We start from the raw sequence: 20,115 nt of genomic DNA, 5'->3' as shown, positions 1-20,115 counted from the left end.
TTGGAGTTCATCATGCGTTATGCAAATTCGAATTAAAAAAAAATTTCATTTATAAATCTATACAAATATTTGATAAACTAAAGATTTTGTAATTTTTTTTTCACATGAACATGACGTCATTCAGAAAACTTCTTTTTTTTTTCGTGATAATTACGATAAACGATTTGGCAACATGATTGGGTAAATAGCAAGGAAGGAATTTCAAAACGAAAAATAGTTTTTTGTATATTTGTTCAGGTTTGTGTTTATTAAATTGAAATTCAAGTAGAAATGAAAATTTTAGACATCAGGGGCTTGATTAATTAATTACATCACTTCCTAATTATCGGTAATTAATTCTTTCCTATTTCTAGATACTATTCACTCGAGAATGCAAATTACTGGTTTGTAAGTGTTGATATATAATGATATCAGTTATGTTTTATGATGGTCTGAATCAAAGCGATTGAAGAATCTTTATTCAGCTTTGGTCTGAATCCGCGGAGTGACCAACCAGTTTTTTACCATTTCGTAAAGGGCCTGAACTAGTTCTCACTCTGGGGGTTAAAAGAAGAAAAGGAAGCTGCAACAAGTGGTGTGGTGTGGGAGGGGGGGAAACAAAGAGCTCTGAAGAAACAAAGCTTTCAAGTACTTCTAAAAATGGTAAAACAATAAAGGCTAAGATTCCGTAAGCAGGGTTGCATCAGATTCCGTGATTATTTTTTGTCGCCAACTTGGCACTTCGACTATTTCAAAATTTTCCATTGGCGACAATGTTTTTCAAGCCAACATGCTGTCATTATCTATTTTAGCACCAATTTCATTTTTTATTGCCACCAAGGATGTTATTATGAGCCTCTTAGGTCTCGTTATCGTCTTTGTTATCTTTGAAATTTAATGAGCATAGGCCGAAGCCCTGTTTGTCATGATGTATTTTTTGCTTGTGGGTTTTAAACTTTTTCATGGATGAGTATTCCTCAGTTAGATGCGAGAAAACACTTGAACACTTTTTTATTTTTTGACAGAAACCTGCGGAAGAAACTATAGTTTCTTGTCCGAAATGGTTCTGAACAGCGATCACACCATGAAATCTTGTTGGCATTGGGTTTGCCGGAATAGGAACACAAAATCCAAATGCATTGGTTCGGTAAAGCCCATGGCCAATGCTTTTTCGATAGGTGTAGAATTTCTCCTTGTTTGTTCTAACTTGCGAGAAAAGAATTGCCAAGTTTCTTTTTTTTGTCGTTGGCAATCTTGATTTTCAAAATATTAAAAATATTTTGCGAGCAAAAAAAATTTGATGTCACCAAGGTTAAATTGGAAATTACCTAATTTGATGCAACCCTGCTTATGGAATCTTAGCCCTAATAAATATAATAGAGTTGCTGATAAAACAAAATGTTCAATAACAAATTCCTTTAGGCCTTTTGGATGGACTTTTCAGTCCCTTGAAACCACAACGTGCTTGTATTATGTGTGTGTATTTGTGTAGTGATATATATTGTATTTTATGTATTGGCATTTGTGTGTTATATGTTCGCGTTTGTGAAAAAAAAAAAAATTGGTGACAGTTTGATTTTGTTAAAAAAATCCTATTAGGTAGCACCACCTTTATTGGGATATGTTTTTATTGAATTGGAAAATCACATTGTTGCCAAAATCCACTAAAATGCCTAATTTGACAAATGCTGATGTCAGTAATGTATTGCAAATGAAGGGCTGAATTTCTCCTGAACCAGAGCACCGATATAATTTACTGTTGCAGTGCAAAAGGGGTTTTTTTGATAAATTTGATTTTACCGATTGTAGCTAGAAGGGTGTTTGCGGAATTGATGACAATTTGACAATTTTTCAGTGCTTGTAGCTTGCCATTAAATCTAGGTATTCTGATGAAAATGGTGACACCTTATAGGATTTTTTCTGCACTTTCTAAATATATGTGTAGTTTGCATGTAGGTTTCTCAGAAACTTCCACAAATTTTGGGTTTTTCAGACTTGACACATTTTTCCTCCATAATCGATTATCCACCATAACTTTAAACGGTTCGAGATAGGGCAGGATTGGTAGGGTGTTTTATGTTCCACTTGGACTCGTCTATCACCCCTTTTCGTTTGGCAGAATAAATCACGTTCACCCTGTATATATTAAGAAAAGCTAAAGTGATTTTACACAAAATTAATAAGTCCAAAATTTTTCGTAGCCATTTTGAATCAACTTAAAGCTTATTTTAGTCATTGTTTTTTTTTATCGAAGGTTTTGAAGAAATACATCTTGGAAGAGTGACTTTATATATATGGCTCCAAGAGTGAAGAAAAAAGAAATTAAGAAGTGGTGAGTTTTTTTTTTTTCATTTAAAATCATTTTGAAAATTTTTAAGTTAATTCCCAATATATTTGGTAATACAGTAAAACCTGTCTTCAATGGAATCGCAAGGGACAGAATTTTTTTTCATTGAACTCAGGTTTCTGCTTAAAGGTTCTGTTGACATGATCTAAAATTAGATTTTCACAGCATAAGCCTTGGTATAAAACGTTCCACACTCTACTGCTTTTGAATTGACAACATTTAAGTTTTTTTTACTTTCTGTAAAATTTTCAATGAGTGTGTCAATATCTGTCACAACAGATTCAGTTTGTACATTGTCGTCTATGTTTATGTAATCCCCTGCTCTAGGGCTGTAACTAAGATTTTTTTGGGGGGAGAAAGAATGTGATTTTACTGCTCTTACCGCTGTAAAATTTGATGATTTTATAACTATTCTTGTTCTCACCTAAACTTTTCCAAATGTTGCTACCTGTTCTGCTGCCCTTTTTGCCTCCCTCTAATTCCGTTCTTTCGGTCTAGTTCCTTTTTCTCAGCACTGCTCTCCCTGAAAGCATACAATTTTGTAAGTCTTGTGATCATTAGGAAATGAAACTATGACACTGATTTTTCCCATAGAAAAGCTTGCTCTTCTAAAAAATTTTGTTACAATTTCAGAAAGCAACTGCTTCACTGCATATGGCTTATTAAAACCACAGCATCAAGTATAGAAAAGGTTTTTTTGCTTATCCAAGGGTAGATAATGTAGAACTCGCATTGGCAAGCAGAGATTGCATATAAAATTTTGGTTGAGTACTTTAAAATTTTGTGCGATCTATTGGTTGCAATACACTAAATATTTGTACAAAATTTTCTGGTAAGAGGGCCCAGTTTACTTTTAAGTTTCTGCGTTATACAGGTTCCATTTAATCCAGGTTTTTAAATGTGTATTTTGGCATTTTTGGATCACGGAACTGCTACTACTAAACCAGGCATGCACTTCGTCCATATTCCTTTGCAGAACCTCTAACGAATTGGTACATGTTGGAATGTACGTGTAGTGAAACCTGGCGTGAAGTTTGTATCTGTGTAATGCTTGTTATGTGTAGTGCTGCCATCTGCCACCAGTTTTTCTAACTATGAGTGAAGTCTAATGATTGAATGATTCATCATTGTAGGCCTGTTGCTCTCTGTAGCAAGACTTTTTTTAATGGGGAGATCTGCTCGCATTTGCGCCTCAAAGTTGGGAACCACAGGAAACCAACTTCAGCTGACCACCACTGTGGTGATGGTGTGGTTCGAACCCGAAGGATCACGGGACCAAGATTTTTTCTATTGAAGACAGGTTTCCACTTAAAACAGATTCCTGTAAAGACAGATTTTATTATACTTGCTATATGACAGGGGTGCACAATCTTGTCAGGATGTGCACTATTTCTGCGTAAGACAGAAACTTGTATATATGTATGGTACGACCATATATTACCTATCATTTAGGCGACATTCTTGTAATTTTGGTCATCCTAACTTTTTTATGAAATTTACGGTGTTTTCCCTTAATTTTAACAAGGGTTACTTGAATTTTTGAAATAAAGATTATTTTTGCGATTTATAAATTATATTATGATAATTATGATTCTATCATAATTAATTATTCATACACATGTATCCATTTTACATATTTATCAAATATATGTATGTTTCTTTAGCAAATTTTTTACCCATTGTCACTTGCATTAGCCTCCTATTGCCCGCCGTTGGTGATTTTCCAGCAAGTTTAGCAATAGATGGCAACTTTGCTTGCCTTTGACAATCTTTTTGGCTGTAGTTGGAAATTTTACTTGCTTTTGACAATTTTTTAACTGTAACAGGCAACTTTGTTTGTCTTTAAAAATTTTTTGGCTCTAATTAGCAACTTCACTTGTAATTCTTTCCACAACAATTGGGATATCCAATATGGATATGTATTTCCTGTATCTTTTTGAAGAAAATATGATGAGCCTTGGCATTTATTACATGTTGTGTGCATTGATACTTTTCTACCAGAAGATCTTTTGTGGGCCAGATGTAATCCCTTGACAGTCTGCATTCGGCCCACAGGCTGGAAGTTGTGCAATTCTGCTATAATTATATTTTAATCTTGAAAAAAATCATTCAACTTTCTCAGATCATTATTTCTATTACAATAGATAGTAACATTGGTCATATCAGTGTGAAATGCAGTGTATATTCATATATTTTTATTGATAATATTTCAAATTCAACTATCAGTAGGTGGCAAGACTCAAAATTGAAAAAGACAAAGGATTCAAAGTGGCGGATATTGAAACATCGCGGTCCATTTTTTCCATCTCGATACAGATCTCTGCCAAAAAGTGTAAAATTTCACTATAAAGGTTAGTTATTTCATTTGTTTCCATTATTAATATTTCATGAAACTGTATCATATTAAGAATTGTGTTGGTTGAACCGTGCATGAAGGATGTGCTGAGCAACATTTCGTTAATTTTTTTGTTTTCCTCAAGTTTGGCATGACAGTATAGTGCGATGCTGTTATATATATATATGTCAATAGTGTATGTGAAAATTTTCTGTAGGCTGGAGCCACAGACTGTTAGGTGCACACACATTGTTCCAGACTCTGCCATGAAAGCTGAGTTGGAAAAGATCTTGGCAACAAGATAAGTCTGGTGGCAGAGTCTTGACATTCATTCATATGGGCTGGAGTGTTTTCATCTGGGGCATTTTTGCATTGAGAAATAAAGTGAAACCTTGATATAACGACACTCTGTAGACCAAGAAAAAATATTGTTGTAGAGGGATTCATTGTTGTATTGAGTATTGTTGTAGGGAGGTTTCCTGGGTTTCCATAATCATTGAGAAAAGAAAGATTGAGCAATAATTCAAAAAAAAAAAAAAAAATTTAAGAAAATATTTATTGTATAAGTTGACAGCAATTTTTTATGCAGTTACTTTATGTTGTATTGAAGTTTTCATTTTTTGTCACGTCCTCAAAATCCACTTTGAGAAGCATGGTCAGGCACAGATCTAGGCAGATGTGTTAGGAGAGTGGTAACTAATTGTGTGTGTATGTAGAATCATCCCTCATTTTATGGAACTGATCAATTTTTTCCTTATTATCTGGCTCTTGGGAGATAAACATCCCCCCCCCCCCAAATCTGCACCTGGCATAGTAAAAATATTTTGCTAATAATATATTATTAAATGTTTGAAATGTTGTAGCAGAATCTCTCACAATTTAATATTGTCGAGATTGATAATAAGTGCATGGTCATTCACGAAAGCTTTCATTCCCTGCCACTCTGAAAAAGAAAATGCACTATTCATTATTTTTTTCAAACCAACAAACTTATAGCAACTACCTTGTTATGACAATGACAATAAAATTTATTCTAACATAGCATTCAATCACTCCCATACCAGGAAATTGGCTTCATTACCTACTAAATACACACATCAAAGATCATTTCAAAGGATCTCTGAAAGCATTGTGGGCTGTACAATCATCATGGTACATGGCCAGTTCAAGCACTGTTGCTGTCTATAGCTAACAAGAATAAAACATCTCGAATTCACTCAGGAGCATAAAGATTGGACAGTAGATAATTGGAAACAAGTTATGTGGTTTGTTGAATTCCATTTTCAGTTACACCATGCAAATGGGGGTGTGAGAATTTAGCAGAAACAGCACGAAAACATGGATGCCAAGTGCATTGCTACACTCCTTCAAGCTGGTGGAGGCAGTAGGGATTAGGGAAATGTTTTCCTGGCATACTTTGGGCCCTTCAATTCGTGTTCAAGAACCTCTGAGTAAGACATCATACCTAAACATCATTGCTGACCAAGTATATCCTGTTATAGTGATGGTTTATCCCAATGGGGATGGCTGCTTTTAACAATATAATGCATCCTGTCATAGTGCTGGTATTGTACAACATGAAGGAGGGAGTATTCTTAGCTCATGTACCTCTCACAATTCCCAGATTTCAATCCCATTGAGCATTTGCAGCATGAAGTTGAAGGAGCCATCAGACATCTAGATCCACAACCATTCAATCTCGCACTATTGGAAAGTGCTATTTATCAAGTATGGATAGATTTCCAAATGACCTATCAACATCTAGTTGAGTCCATGCCAAGAAGAATCAATGCTGTATTGAAAGCAAAATGTGTCCAAATGAAATAGTTATGAGGTGGTCATAATATAAAATGATTACTAAGTTTATATATAAAGCAATGGACTGAAGATTATTGGGTGGGGGAGAGTCATTATCTTCATTGTGCATTATGAATTAACTATATTAAGTTTTGATCTCTGATTATAGAAAGCGTATTTCAGAGTCGTATTAAAAGTCACATTGAGGGAAAAGAATGTTGATTAAATTTCAAGATATTATTTAGTTTCTTTGTATACAGTTTTAGAAGAGTGAAGTTGTTCATATATGAAATCAGGTGGTCGTAAGCATTGTTGCATTACAAGATAAAGCTTCGTGTTGACTATCAAAAATTCAACTTGCAAGAAAACTAGTTTTGTTTCATTATCACACCATTTTTATTTCAGGAAAAACGCTTCAGTTGAGCAAAGAAGCTGAAGAAGCTGCATGTTTCTTTGCAAAAATGCACAAAGAAAAAATTGCCCTGAAACCGGTTTTCAAAGAAAATTTTTTAAAAAGTTGGAGAGAGGTTGGACTATCATATTCTGATGTTTGATATATGCTTGAAAAATTAATGAATTTTACAATATTTTAGTTTCGAATGAAGCTAGATGTGAAGTAGAGTCAGAAGGAATTTAGATAATAAATTGAAGCAAAAATTCAATTTTCTAACTAATGTTCCTATTAGATTTCTCACTATATTTTTATATATTATTGATATATATTATTTTTATTTTATTATTAATATATGAACACTTATATATTTCATATTTGTATAATGCATGTGCTATTTTCATTCAGACTTCAGAGTATAGAGTGATACAGTTCAAAATATAGAATCAAGTACAAGATGCTTCCCATGTGCTGATAGATCATTTACATAAAACATCTATACAATTTGACCACCGTATTTGCAAGTAATTGATTTCAGGCCCTTTCACAGATACCCGGAAACTGCTTTTGACCTAAAAAGCTTTATAGGTGCTTAAGAATCGTGGCTGGTGTGAGAGAGATGGTCATGGAACAAATCATTTGAGTTTTTGTTATTTCTTATGGGGAAGTTTGATGTACAAGTGTTTTGGATTATGAGCAAGTTCACCGAACAAATTAGGCCTGGAGTACACATGCTATTAAGTAGCATGAGGGTATGCCAATTTTGAACATATGCAACTAATAAGCTTATTGGTTGCATTTAAGCAAATGTTACCAATGTTATCATTGGTTGCACTTGCTCGAAAGTGGCACGCTTTTGTGCTGCTTAGTAGCATGTGTACTTTAGGCCTTATGCTCATAAACCAAAGTTTCACTGTACGTGTTAATGAAATTGTAAAGTTGTGCTTATCATGGGCGAGGCACCCCCCAACAATAATGACTGTGCCCCCCAGACTTTCAAGTCTATCTCTGCCTATGTTGTTTATCCTGTACTATTAAATGATATTGAAGGAAAGTGTAAGAAAATGTAAATTTTTCCAAGTACAATAGAAAGCTGAGTGAAAAAAATGCTTCTGTTGTAATTCATAACAACCATATTTAGAACATTATCGTTAAGTTTGAAGTCATTTACTGTCATTAGAGAGATGATGCGGTTCTCCTCTAGTGCCAGAAAAACCAGATAAAATGTGGAGATGAATTTTGGAAGGGATTCCAAAATTTGTCTTTACATTTCATCCAGTTACCTCTATATTTGCTGTCATTGCTTTGAACCCTTAATATTCAATTCAAAGATATTTTTAACACTATTAAACAAATGATTTTTTTTCTTCTTTCATTGATTTAAGCGTTTTGGACCATACAATGGACAGTCATCTTGAAAACATCGTGGTCAAAAACCACAAACAAATAAAACCATTAGAGAGAGAAAATTTGTTTATTGTTTGTTGTCTGGAGCGTTTGCCTTTTGCATTAGCTGACCAGTAAACCAGTGAAAGAAGAAAAATTTCATTTGTCTTTAAAACTAATCCTCATTAAGAAATATCTTTGAATTAAAATTAATTTATATTTTACCTTTTTTTTTCCTTTTAACTGTAACCTGTTGATATTTTTTAATATGCAGGTGATGAAGCCAACTGAAAGGCAACTGATCACCAGTTTGAAATTCTGCAACTTCAAAGAAATTAGTCAGTACTTTGAGAAGCAAAAAGAATTGAAGAAACGACTTTCTACCGATAAGAAGCATGTAAGAATATTACACTGAAATAGGCTTCAAATGTGTGTTGTCATGAAGGAATACTTTTTCTAAATGAAATACAAAATGAAATTACCTGCTTGAAGATTTTGCACCCCATATTCTGCCCTCAATGCAGAACATGCCAAAATCTGCAATGTACGTTGCACAACAGTGAAAAACATTTTGCTTTGGGTGATTTTGCAAGCTATGAATGCTTTAGTACAAATTAATGCATTCTAACATGATTGACACGTTTAAAAATAAATATGATAAATATGTTAGCGTAAATTGAGAAGCTATCCGTACTTAGAATAAGACAACCATAAGTACTCTTTATGGGCATTGTATAATATTTTATCATGTATATGTATTGTTTGTTTTATTTATATTTTTATTTATGTTTGTTTACTTATATTTTTAATTGGGTTGATGTATTTTTGAAATATATGACATCCATTTTTGTTATGGGAATTTTTTTCTCAGCCACCTCGTATTTAACGGCACACAGGCGTTTTGCCTGTTGTGTCGTTGTATTTGTATAACAAAGCCTGTACTTGAAAAACAATTTTGCATTTGGTCAGTTCTTGTGAAATTGTATTTCTCCTATGGTATCAAAACACTTATGTAATAATTAAAATTATTGCAACATGTTTATATTAACTCCCAGAATGTTTCTTTATTTTTCTCCTTTCAGTGAAACACATTTTTTCTTTCCCTAGCAAAAATTCACCAAAAAGTGGAAAATTCATGATCATAACGAGGAATTAGAGGGAAAGAGAATTATTCTCGTTACATTTTTTTTCTTGGTCTCAGAACAGGTTTTCGAGATGGTTCGCTAAATAGAGATGTGGGATGTATATGAGTGGATATTCATCATAATAATAGATGGGAGTTTTCTGCCAAAGAACAAGTATTTGTTCTCATTTGTGTCTCATTCTAAAACAAGCATGTTTTTTTTCCCTTTTAAACAAGAGGTTTTAAAATTAAAACCAAAGATCAGTATAATTCAATATTCAGCGAAATTCCTGATACGTAATATAGGAACTATTTATGTACCTTTGTAGGTATAACTGTGGCATCAGAGTTGGGGTGCTATTAATTTATGAGTAACCATAGTACTTTGCAGCACCATGCTGATCATATCCAGAAGGGATTTATAAATAGAATTTTCACACCAATATCAAAGATGAGCACCCACAGGTCAGGATTACACTATAAATGTTTGATAAAAGCTCTTTTACAAAATTTGAAGAAAAAACAACCAATCAGCCTGTTGGTTATAATCGCTGGAATGTAGTGTGAGCGACGCTGCTCCTAGGGGCCTCACCGGCATTTGGCATATCGAATACAAAATTACAAATTAATTCTCAAGCATAATATCTTATTAAAAAGAACCATTAGGTATTATATAATATGGACAGATAATATAATGCCAAATAAACTGCTAGTGAACTACATAATGTCAGATTACTGTAGGCGCATACTTGTATCTAGTCCATCAGCTCGAGCCCACTCAATATTTGCTACCATTTTGATAATACATAAAAATATTGGGTTTAGTACCCCTGCTCCCATGCCCACAATATTTTTCAGCCGTCCAATATTTGCAATAACTTCACGTCTTTGTATATCATACTTGATATAATTTTTAATTTGATAACACTAGTCAGTCTTAAATCCTCTCTCTACGAAATTATTTTAATGTACGACTCTTAAAGCAAAGACAAGCGTAAAAAAAGGGGGAACGGTGATTTTGAGTGAAAGAAACCATGTTTTTATCTACCTACACAAAAAATTCTCAAGGTTACCTTCTTATCTCAAATCGACGCACCCTTTGTCAAGCGAAAGAATGGTTTTTGTATTTCTTCCATAAAACTTATATTGTAAAAGTCGTAACAGATCATATATTCCATAACACCTGTTTCATCAGAAACATTTGATGAGTTAAGAACTTTTTTGCAAGTAGCAGGCCAAATTTAAATGGGGATACCAAACTTTTCATGATCTCTGCTTTATCATTTGGAGTCAGCAAATATGTGAAAAGCAGTGTAACACCTAAGTGCAGAGCATGTCCCCATGGGAATTGAAAAACTATCATCGCTGTCTAAATGTAGGAGATTATTAAATTGGAGTGTATGGACAAGACAAAATTGTTGGAAATTGTGTCATACATAAAAATGAGTTACCAAGTCTTGTAACAAAAACATTACTGGACTATTTTCCTGAAATTTAGTGAAAGATTAAAAAGCACACATATTGAAAAATATAATTGGTTTCTCTGAAAAATTAGGCTGGTGCCTAAATTACTTTGATTTCTCAAGCCTATCCAATCCCATGCTGCATGATTGGGGTCATTATATGCTCTGAAGACATGGCAACCATAGATTGTAGATATGCATATAGGAAATTCTTAGTTCTTCCTTGCCATTTTTACCTTTACTGTTGTTTTTTTCTTATAAAAACCAATATAATGAAGTTCCTATTTTTTTAAATAGTTATCCAAAGCAGTGAATGATAAAACAGCTATGAAATTCAGATATTGTAACATCGATGGCAGCATACAAAAAATTGGAAATTTCAAGATTGAACCACCCGGTCTTTTTTGCGGTAAAGGAAATCATCCTAAAATGGGACTTTTGAAACGAAGAGTGAATCCTGCTGATGTCACAATCAACATTGGAAAGTATGTGTTGGATGGCTACACATAATTTATTAAATCTTTTCCCTATTTTTTCGTTTTCCTAGAAACACAACTCTAAAAACATCTCAATTCATTGCTCTAGCATTTTCTTTGAAGGAATGATTATCATGACTAAAAACAATATGAACTTGTTTAACATTCTTCAAATCTAATTGTATAAAATGGTTATTCTTTTCTTTTTGCCTGTATACATAAGGCATCAGATGATATTTTGGTTTCTTGTCAAATCTATTTTACATTTTGGTTCTTCCTTTTTGTTAAATCTTTGGTCGATATAATATTTTGATATAATATACATTTTGAATATACACGATCAAGGCTCGTAGATTATGGTAAATTTAAGACATAGCAACATTGCTGTAACTAGCTCTTGATGGTTTTTCTCAATGATGGGTTACCAGAAAATGGAACTTTTTAGCTCTTGTTTTTGTACATTTATTGGCAACACACCAGTTTTATTTCTGCTATGCAAAAGTGTTCTGTTCCTTTAACCCATTTGCATCAAAAAGCAGAGTAATCTGTGAATGGCAAGCTTCCCCATCACTAAGCGTTGAATGCAAATGGGTTAAACCAAACATTCCCTTTCACCTTATTTAATTATTGGTGGATAAAATTTTCATTACCAGAGGTGTCCCTATTCCCAAACCTTCATGTGGCGGTAACTGGAAAAATGTTATCCATGATCAAAATGTGACTTGGTTGGCAAGCTGGAAGGACAATGTCACCAACAAGACAAAGTATATAAGACTTGACGGGACATCAAAGATAACTGTAAATATGGTTTCTTCTTTTAATGTTCTGTTGACAAATGTTTCTAGTAAGTTGTAAGGCTCATTTTTATCTGCTGTGTTCAAATGTTGGTAAAAGACAGATTTTTGTATACCTTTCAGCATATTTTCCACTATTTATAGTGCTTTCTGCTAATAAAATTGAATTCCTATGAAAGTATTCACATTGCTAGTGTAACATTATGAAATTCTTGCAAAGTAAAATCGACATGGCTACTTTCAAAAATCTTTTATGAAAATAATTTTGCTACCAAAAAAATAGAAAAAACTTAAAATGGGATTCAATCTTGTGACCAACTAAGTTTCGGGTTATCCGAGGTGCTTTTTATAAGTTCTTTCATAAATTGGGGGTAGTTAAACGACTGGCTAAAAACCTAGTGCCATGATAAATTTGTTCACAGAATGCTACAGCATGTAGAGAGAGCTGTTTATGTTGTAAAAGTCGAAATTTACACTAGTATTATTTTTCAAAATAATGGATATTGCCCTTTGGGGGAGGCAATGGAACAGCTCAGGAGGCCAGTGGAAGCTACAGATTGAACTACAGAAGCTACAAATTACATGCATGTAATTTCCACTATTTATTTCATTTTACCTTTTAAGCAGTTTTCAAATTTTTCCTGATTCACATTACAAAACTGTCACAGTAGAAATCACTAAACTTTCTAGAAATTGTCACCTATTTTCAAGAAAAATATGCCCCCCCCCCAACGCAAAATAATAATAATAAAACCAAGGAATGGGAAAAACAACGATAGTTTTCTGTTATTTATGCTATACACTTAATCATATAACTACCTTGAAGAGAAAGAAAAAAACATCCTCGCGCTCCCCCCCTTTTGTTATCAGGCTTTAAACAAAAACTGATTCACTCTGTCCGCTGGCAGTTGGTTGATGGGAGAGGGGAGGGGAGGGGCGGAAGGAAAATGTTATCAGGAGAAAAAAACTTACATCAGTATCTGGGCTCGGGGTTGCTGATATGAAAGAGTTTTTGAAAACCCGAGATATTTTGGGATTGCCGCTGTAAGCGCTATAATCAGAATTTAATTAGGTCTGGATTATTTGAAGTAGGTCCGGTCCACATTAGCTTATCTGGGTCCTATGGTATAAGTAATTATACTATTTTTTCAAGAGCTTAAAATTATCTATTAGATAAAATTATAATACATAGTTTATTAAATCACTATAATTTTTCTTACCTTATTTTTTTATAGGGTAAGAGTGATTTTCACAAATATGAGCTGGCGCGCATGTTAGAACATAATATCCAGCAAATTCGTGAAATTTACATGTCTCATATGACATCAGAAAATGAAGCTGTGAAACAAAGAGCTGTTGCTTTATATTTCATCGACATGGTATGAAATAATTTTCATTCCCTGATTTTTAAACCTGATTTTAAATGCTGTTTAAATTGTTTAATTATTTTCCTTCACATTAGCTGGCATGCCTTAAAAATTGGGGAACACCAGCTTTTTGAATGTTGGAGTCTGGTCCATTCCCAGGATGCCAGGAAAAGTGAGGATCAATATAGGGTTCACATGATACATTCAGAAGACCAATATTATATACATATAATCTAAATTAAATATGTACTGAATAAATACACGAATTGGAATAAAATAGAAAAAAATATTAATTGGAATATAAAATAAAAACAAAAAGTTTTCAGTGTAGCAAATGTCCAGGAATTTGGTAACTTAAATGGAAATCAAGCATTTACCTATTGCTATAACTTAATTATCGCCATCCTAATTCAAAATACAGATATTGTGTTTTGCACATTTTTTTCTGCATTTTCATGAATTGTAGAAATATTCTATTGCTTTAATATGTTTATGATGTTTGCAGTGCAATTCTTTAATTTTTTTGCTCTGCTTACTACAATTTTGCACACATGATCAAAGAAGACCAAAATACTTCACAGTCCACTGATTTTTTCTATTTAGCTCATCTAATCTATGAGGACGAATATGCTTAGTATCCAAAATTTGCAATAAACCGACCTCCAACATAGTCTTTTTTTTTAATCACATATTCCCAAGAGATCTTTACGATCTGTCTAGGGAATTTGTTAGGGTTAGTAGATATCCATGCCCAAATCGGGATTCGAACCCAGACCTGCACAATGAGAAGCTAGCTTCCTAACCACTCAACTGTCAGTTCGTAAAACACGAAGGATCCTAAAATGCAGAAAACAAACACGCTTCAAATCAGCCAATTCAATCGGTATTAGAGTCTAGATATTTAAGAATTTTCCCAGAATTTTTCAATCAATTTTCTCTGCATGCTGAAAAATATGGGTATTCTCTACATACTGGTCTCTCTTGTTGTTTTCTAGCATACCAGCTAATGGGGGAGGGGTGCTATGTTATTCTATCATTTCTGTAAAGTTTCATCATAGTTTTGAAGATTCCAAAGAAACTAAAGCTACCTTACACAACTAGTCAACTAGTGCACAAATCTCTAGTTTGGAAGGCTTGGTTTTGAATACCAACTTGGGAATACACTATATTTCCAAAAGCTTGTGTCTTTTATGTAGTTTAGACATTTTCTGGAATTTCTAGAAAAATACTGGGCAAATCATTCTAAAATTTCAGTCGTGAACCCTATGCTTGTACTCACAATTTCCGGTGAAAATTGTAGTCATGAATGCATTTAGAAGACCAACAAAGAAGAAAAAGATTTTTTATCAAGCCTATATAATAAAAAAACTGCAAATGATTTCACAAAATATTTTATTAATTTTGTGCAATACTTGTGTGCATTTTTGTGAGAATAGCACGTATACTTCAATGACTGGTGTGGCATCCCCCGAATAACACTTTAAAATCATGCTGACAACAAATGTGTGTGTGTGTTGATAACAAGAAAACAGTTTTCTACCAAGATATATGTATTTATTATCACTGACAAGATTAACAGTTACAGTTAATCAAGTGTTTCATCTTAACACAGTGTTTAGAGTTCATTTTTGAATAAATTTCCTACGTCTTTCATAACAAATACAAAAATTTTATCTCACAGAGATTCAAGGTCAATCATGATCGATTGCCGTCGATCTGGGGAACAAAAGGTGAACATACTATTTGTGAGTATGAGCATGGGAATTCACATGACCAAAATTTTAGAATGATTTGCCCTGTATTTTCTAGAAATTTGAGAAAATGTCTAAACTCCAAAAAAGGACTCAGGCTTTCGACAATATAGTGTGGAAATGCATTTGAGAAAGCTGTTCAGATCTAATCTTGAACTGTATATTCTAGTCTGATCAATACTTGTTCATGTAACATAACTGTGGTATAAAAGGGAAAAAAAGATTGAATAAACAAAAATAAATAAATAAGTGACACTGTATGCATATTGTTCTAATTTGTTACTATGATGTAAGTGTAAGAAAACACTTATCTATATTCCTCAATGTGTCTAGCTTGCATTAAGAGTTGGCAATGAGAAGAAGGAGGACACTGCAGACACCGTAGGGTGTTGCTCATTGCGAGTTGAACACATCAAACTGTCTTCATCTGCAGAAGGAAAATGTGTGGAACTCAACTTCAAAGCAAAGGACTCTGTTGATTACAGACATACAGCAATTGTTCCACCATTGGTATGGTGTAATCTAAAGCAATTTGTGAAGGGCAAAAAACATCGAGACAAGCTGTTCGATCATATCAATGTAAGTAGGATTGCCATATTTAATTTTTGCTAGTAAACATTAATTTAACAATGAAATTAAATGATCTAGACCAGGAGTCGTCAACGTTTCAGACAAATTAGATTTTTCTGTGTAGTTCACGAACTACAAAGTCACCTACTTTTTTTATCAACTATGGGTTTTCATCAATTATGAAATCATTTTTCTCATTGATTCTAAAATTATTTCTTTCATTAAGGTGTTTTTCAGCATTTCTGTAAATTTTTCAATTATGTATGCCTTTTTGGAAGCCAAATTTTTTACTGACTGACCATTAGGTAGCCACTTTGTGAAGATGCTAGATTTCAGACATGGACTATAAACATAATACAGTAAAACCTGTCTATAATGATAATATATGGACCTCGAAAAATATTGTTATAGACAGATTATTATTTGAGTTTAAGCATTTGCGCTATTTTCTGTTGAATATTAATTCTGTTGGAAGCGAAGAAATTATCGTTATAGGCAGGTTTATTGTTATAGACAGTATCGTTATACACAGGTTTCAGTGTAATATGTATTTATATTTGAAAATATTTCAAAAGAAGTGATTACCAATTAATATGACTGAATTATCAATACATTTCTGTATGTGGAATAGGACTTTCATTTAAATATGTATTAAAAGTAACAAATATACAGGGTAATAAGTCCCTAGGCCACATTTTACTGTTGAACCGTTGATCCTAGAGGCATATTTCCAATTAGAAAAAGTATCCAAATAATGTGTGGACCTGAGATACATCATTCACATTGCAAGGGGTTGTATAGTTATCGAAGTCCAAAATTAAACTTTTTACACGGACACCCTATCCTCAAAAACCCAATTGGAAAGTTGTTGCCCTGTTTCTTTTTGAGGTAAAAAAAAAAATTCCCCATTTCTAAGTGTTATATACTGATATATTTGAATTCAAATTTTGGAAAAGAATGATATAAATAAGGGAAACAAGCATTGTCCTGCATTTTTAGCTGTTCTTTCCCAATTTTTTAATTCAAATATCTGAGTAAATATTGCACTTAGAAACATGGATTTATTTTTTGTTGGTCCGAAGAGGTAGGGCAAAAACTTTCTAATTGGGTTTTTTAGGACGGTGTCCATATAGAAAGTTAGTTTTTGTATTTTAATGACTAAAAAACAGCCCCTTGAAACATGAATGACATATCTGAGCGCTACTCATTATTTGGATACTTTTTCTAATTGGAAGTATGCCTCTAAGATCAATGGTTTGCCAATAAAATGTGGTCTAGGGACTCTCCTTACTACCCTGTATATAAATAGAAATATATGTGTGCTTATTATTATTATTTATTTTATTTTTATTTTATTTATTTCTTGCTTTCTAGGCCTCTGACCTGAATATTTACCTCAACCATCTTATGCCAGGGTTGACTGCTAAAGTTTTCCGAACATATCATGCTTCATGGTTGTTTGAATTCAACCTAAATCACCGTCCTAAGAAAGGTAATGTCTTTGATTAATGTCTTTGGTCTATGTAAATGAATAGACTTTTCATAAATATCTTTTTCAACTGATCTGAAGTTTGTTTTATGTTTCTCACCACATATTCACCTACTAACAATTAGAATATCTAATAGCAGCAACAAGGAAATACTAAATATGCCAATACACTCTTAAGTTGCCCCTCAACAACCCAACAAAATATTCCACAATGACTCTCCTTTTTGGGACTAAAAGGAGTAGTAAATTGTCTGTATGGCAAATGACCACAGTTGCTCTGCCAATGGAAAAAAAGTGTGACAAATTTCGGTGTTAATACTGGGAGTTACAAAAAAAAAATAGTTTGTAATCTTTTATCAACTACAAGTTAAGTCTAAGCTCTTATGTGTATAAAGTGGCCATGGTCAGGTGCTTAAATGCGTGTCATGTTGGCTTATCTGTTCTCCAGTGTTTATCATTCGAATTTGCAGCAAAGGGCTCTTTGGATTTTTGAAATATTGTTACTAATTTTTCTTTCAGTATTTTTCAGCGACAAATGTAACCACATGCTTTTTCATGCTTTCCTAATAAACCTTTCAAACTGAAAAGAAAGTAATTCACAATAACATGATGATCAGGGGTTTGAATGCATGGCCCGCCAGTTATTTTGAAAATTAACTAAATTTTTCTTAATGATAATTAATATAGCTATATAACATTTGATTTGTAAGCTTTTCTTTTTCGAATTGAGCACAACCCTACAAAAAACCAATTTCAGCTAACCACCACTGTGCTGCTGGTGTGGTTCAAACCTGGATCCTCGCAATGTGAGATTGTCATTATGATCACACAACTGCAAACGGGCAATTAGTAATGGTGGCCCACAGACTTAATTGAAATTTTCAATGCTCCCCATGCTCCGCCCGCATCACATGAAAGGTTGAAGACCCCCCCCCCCACCCCACCCCCTGCACTAGACAAATTTTTATCATTTTTTTATTTAATTATGATGCATTTTGGTGCAAAATTATTATCAAAATTCTTAGTCATAGTGTTTAGAAAATGGTAGTGTTTTAAAAAACATGTACAAATACACTTCAGGATAAGTTTTTGTGGTTTAAAAAAAGGGATTTCTTTTGGTGCTTGTCATTTAGTCTGTAACACAAATTTATGTGTTTGGGGGGGGGGGAAGAAGTGGATTAACTATGTCATCTTTTTGAATGTATTTCTCAACATAACTGATGATATTACAGGAACGTATCTAAAAAGTTTTGGTCTTTCTTAAGACTGAATTATTCAGAGTTGATTATTTATTATCATATGTAGGAGGAAAAAGAAAATCCATGATTATTAATGATAAAACCGTTTGTTGATTTGAATGACTGATTTCTCCTAAACCTCTTTCACAAACGATTTTTTCAGGAAATATATCTCTTGCCGAAAAACTCCATAATTACAGATGTGCAAACAGAGATGTCGCTATCTTGTGTAATCACATGCGAGAAGTCCCCATGAATTTTCAAGAAAGTTTGAAGAACTTGCATCATAAAGTGAGTTTTTGTTTAAAAATTTTATTTTTTCTATTTTTACAGGTGTGTTTTCTATTTGGAGATTAGTTAGCAAATAAAATGTCATTTTGTTCTTTCAGAGAAGATCAAAATTCTTTGTTTCTTTCTATGTCTAAGCTATTCTAGCTCTTTTAATTGGAAGTAGAGGAAAAAAACAATATTCCATTATAAATTCAATTATTCTAAGTATCTTTTGTTTTTTTAATAATTGTTGTGATCATAGCAATGCAAATTGTTTGGCAAAATTTCTATTTTAATATGCCTTTTAATTACAAATTGTTACAGTACCAAATTGTCCAGGGAAATATATTGTTATATTTTTCTATATTTGTTTTCTTTCTGGTTTAATAATAAAGTGTTCTAGACTCTACCATGAAGCTGGGCTGGGAAGAGATTTCGGTAACGAGATAAGTCGGGTGTCAGAGTTCTATCGTTCATTGATTCATTCAGCTTTTAATTATAGCACATCAAAGAAAGAGACTTTCTGGATAATAATGCTGAGATGAACTTTGTATGGAAAAGTTCATTTTCTCCGCTAGGAAGTGAACTTTACTCCTTGAAATTCAGGCAAGCACACTAATTAATATACCACAAAGACAGCTATTTCTTTCCTTATTTGCAACATGCTCAGCAGCCTGATTCATTGAGTAGGGACATAGTAACCTCTCTTAACTCAGCCATAGGCCTCCAGATGATGACGGTAGAGAGAGAGAGAGGTTATTTTTTCTCAGCAATTTTTAGCATTATAGCATATCAAAGATTTCTCTTCTGTTGCCACCTGAAGAGGATTGTTGCTAGTTAAGGGAGGCTACTTTGTGTTTATGAGGGGATGACGACACTCTCCTCTACCATACAAAGGTTTTTAATAACTGGCTGTTGTGAAGATTTTTTTTGGGGGGGAGAAAGAAAATTCAACTGCCTTTGCGGGGAATCAAACCCACTTCCTTTCACTTTCCGGGTGAATGCCCTAGACTACAAATCGACTACTAGACTACTAAGGCAACAAATCTCTCAATCTTTCCTTGGAGCTTTTGTGCACTGAACGGGACCATACATGGACGGCCATACCTGACTCAGGCCAAGCTCACAACTGCTGACGCTGCCACCAGATGGCGACTTATGCAAGGATGACGTCACTTTCTGCTACCATACGATGCAGTGCACACGAGCACCAAGGAAATATTGAGAGATTTGTTGCCTTTGTAGTCTAGTAGTCTAGGGTGTTCACCTGGAAAGTAAAAGGATATGGGTTCGATTCTCCGTAAACCCAGTTGAATTTTCTCTCTTTCTAAAAACAATT

At 33.5% G+C, this 20,115-nt stretch overlaps 1 protein-coding gene across 2 annotated transcripts in view; it reads left to right on the top strand.

The window, feature by feature from the left end:
* The first annotated feature begins 162 nt into the window (after window positions 1-162).
* The window catches only part of LOC149064426 (DNA topoisomerase 1-like), a 29,005-nt gene continuing 9,052 nt past the window's right edge, over window positions 163-20,115 (top strand). Inside the window, exons 1-10 of one of the 2 annotated variants that reach the window (XM_089255043.1) lie at window positions 163-328; window positions 2,234-2,311; window positions 4,553-4,677; window positions 8,510-8,632; window positions 11,119-11,306; window positions 11,951-12,095; window positions 13,327-13,470; window positions 15,543-15,788; window positions 17,154-17,271; window positions 18,670-18,797. In XM_089255043.1, coding sequence (XP_089111169.1) covers window positions 8,513-8,632; window positions 11,119-11,306; window positions 11,951-12,095; window positions 13,327-13,470; window positions 15,543-15,788; window positions 17,154-17,271; window positions 18,670-18,797 — 1,089 coding nt within the window. In that variant the 5' untranslated portion in view covers window positions 163-328; window positions 2,234-2,311; window positions 4,553-4,677; window positions 8,510-8,512. Of the gene's footprint in view, window positions 329-2,233; window positions 2,312-4,552; window positions 4,678-8,509; window positions 8,633-11,118; window positions 11,307-11,950; window positions 12,096-13,326; window positions 13,471-15,542; window positions 15,789-17,153; window positions 17,272-18,669; window positions 18,798-20,115 lie in introns of those variants that run through there. The other variant, XM_089255044.1, reaches the window with a different exon arrangement.

Source organism: Pholcus phalangioides, unplaced genomic scaffold (genome assembly GCF_987345545.1).
Source record: "Pholcus phalangioides strain wild (caught in Gottingen) unplaced genomic scaffold, Ppha-v1.0 ptg000042l_1, whole genome shotgun sequence".
Taxonomy (NCBI): domain Eukaryota; kingdom Metazoa; phylum Arthropoda; class Arachnida; order Araneae; family Pholcidae; genus Pholcus; species Pholcus phalangioides.
Note: the sequence above shows the minus strand (reverse complement) of the source record. Positions and strands in the feature narration are given on the sequence as shown.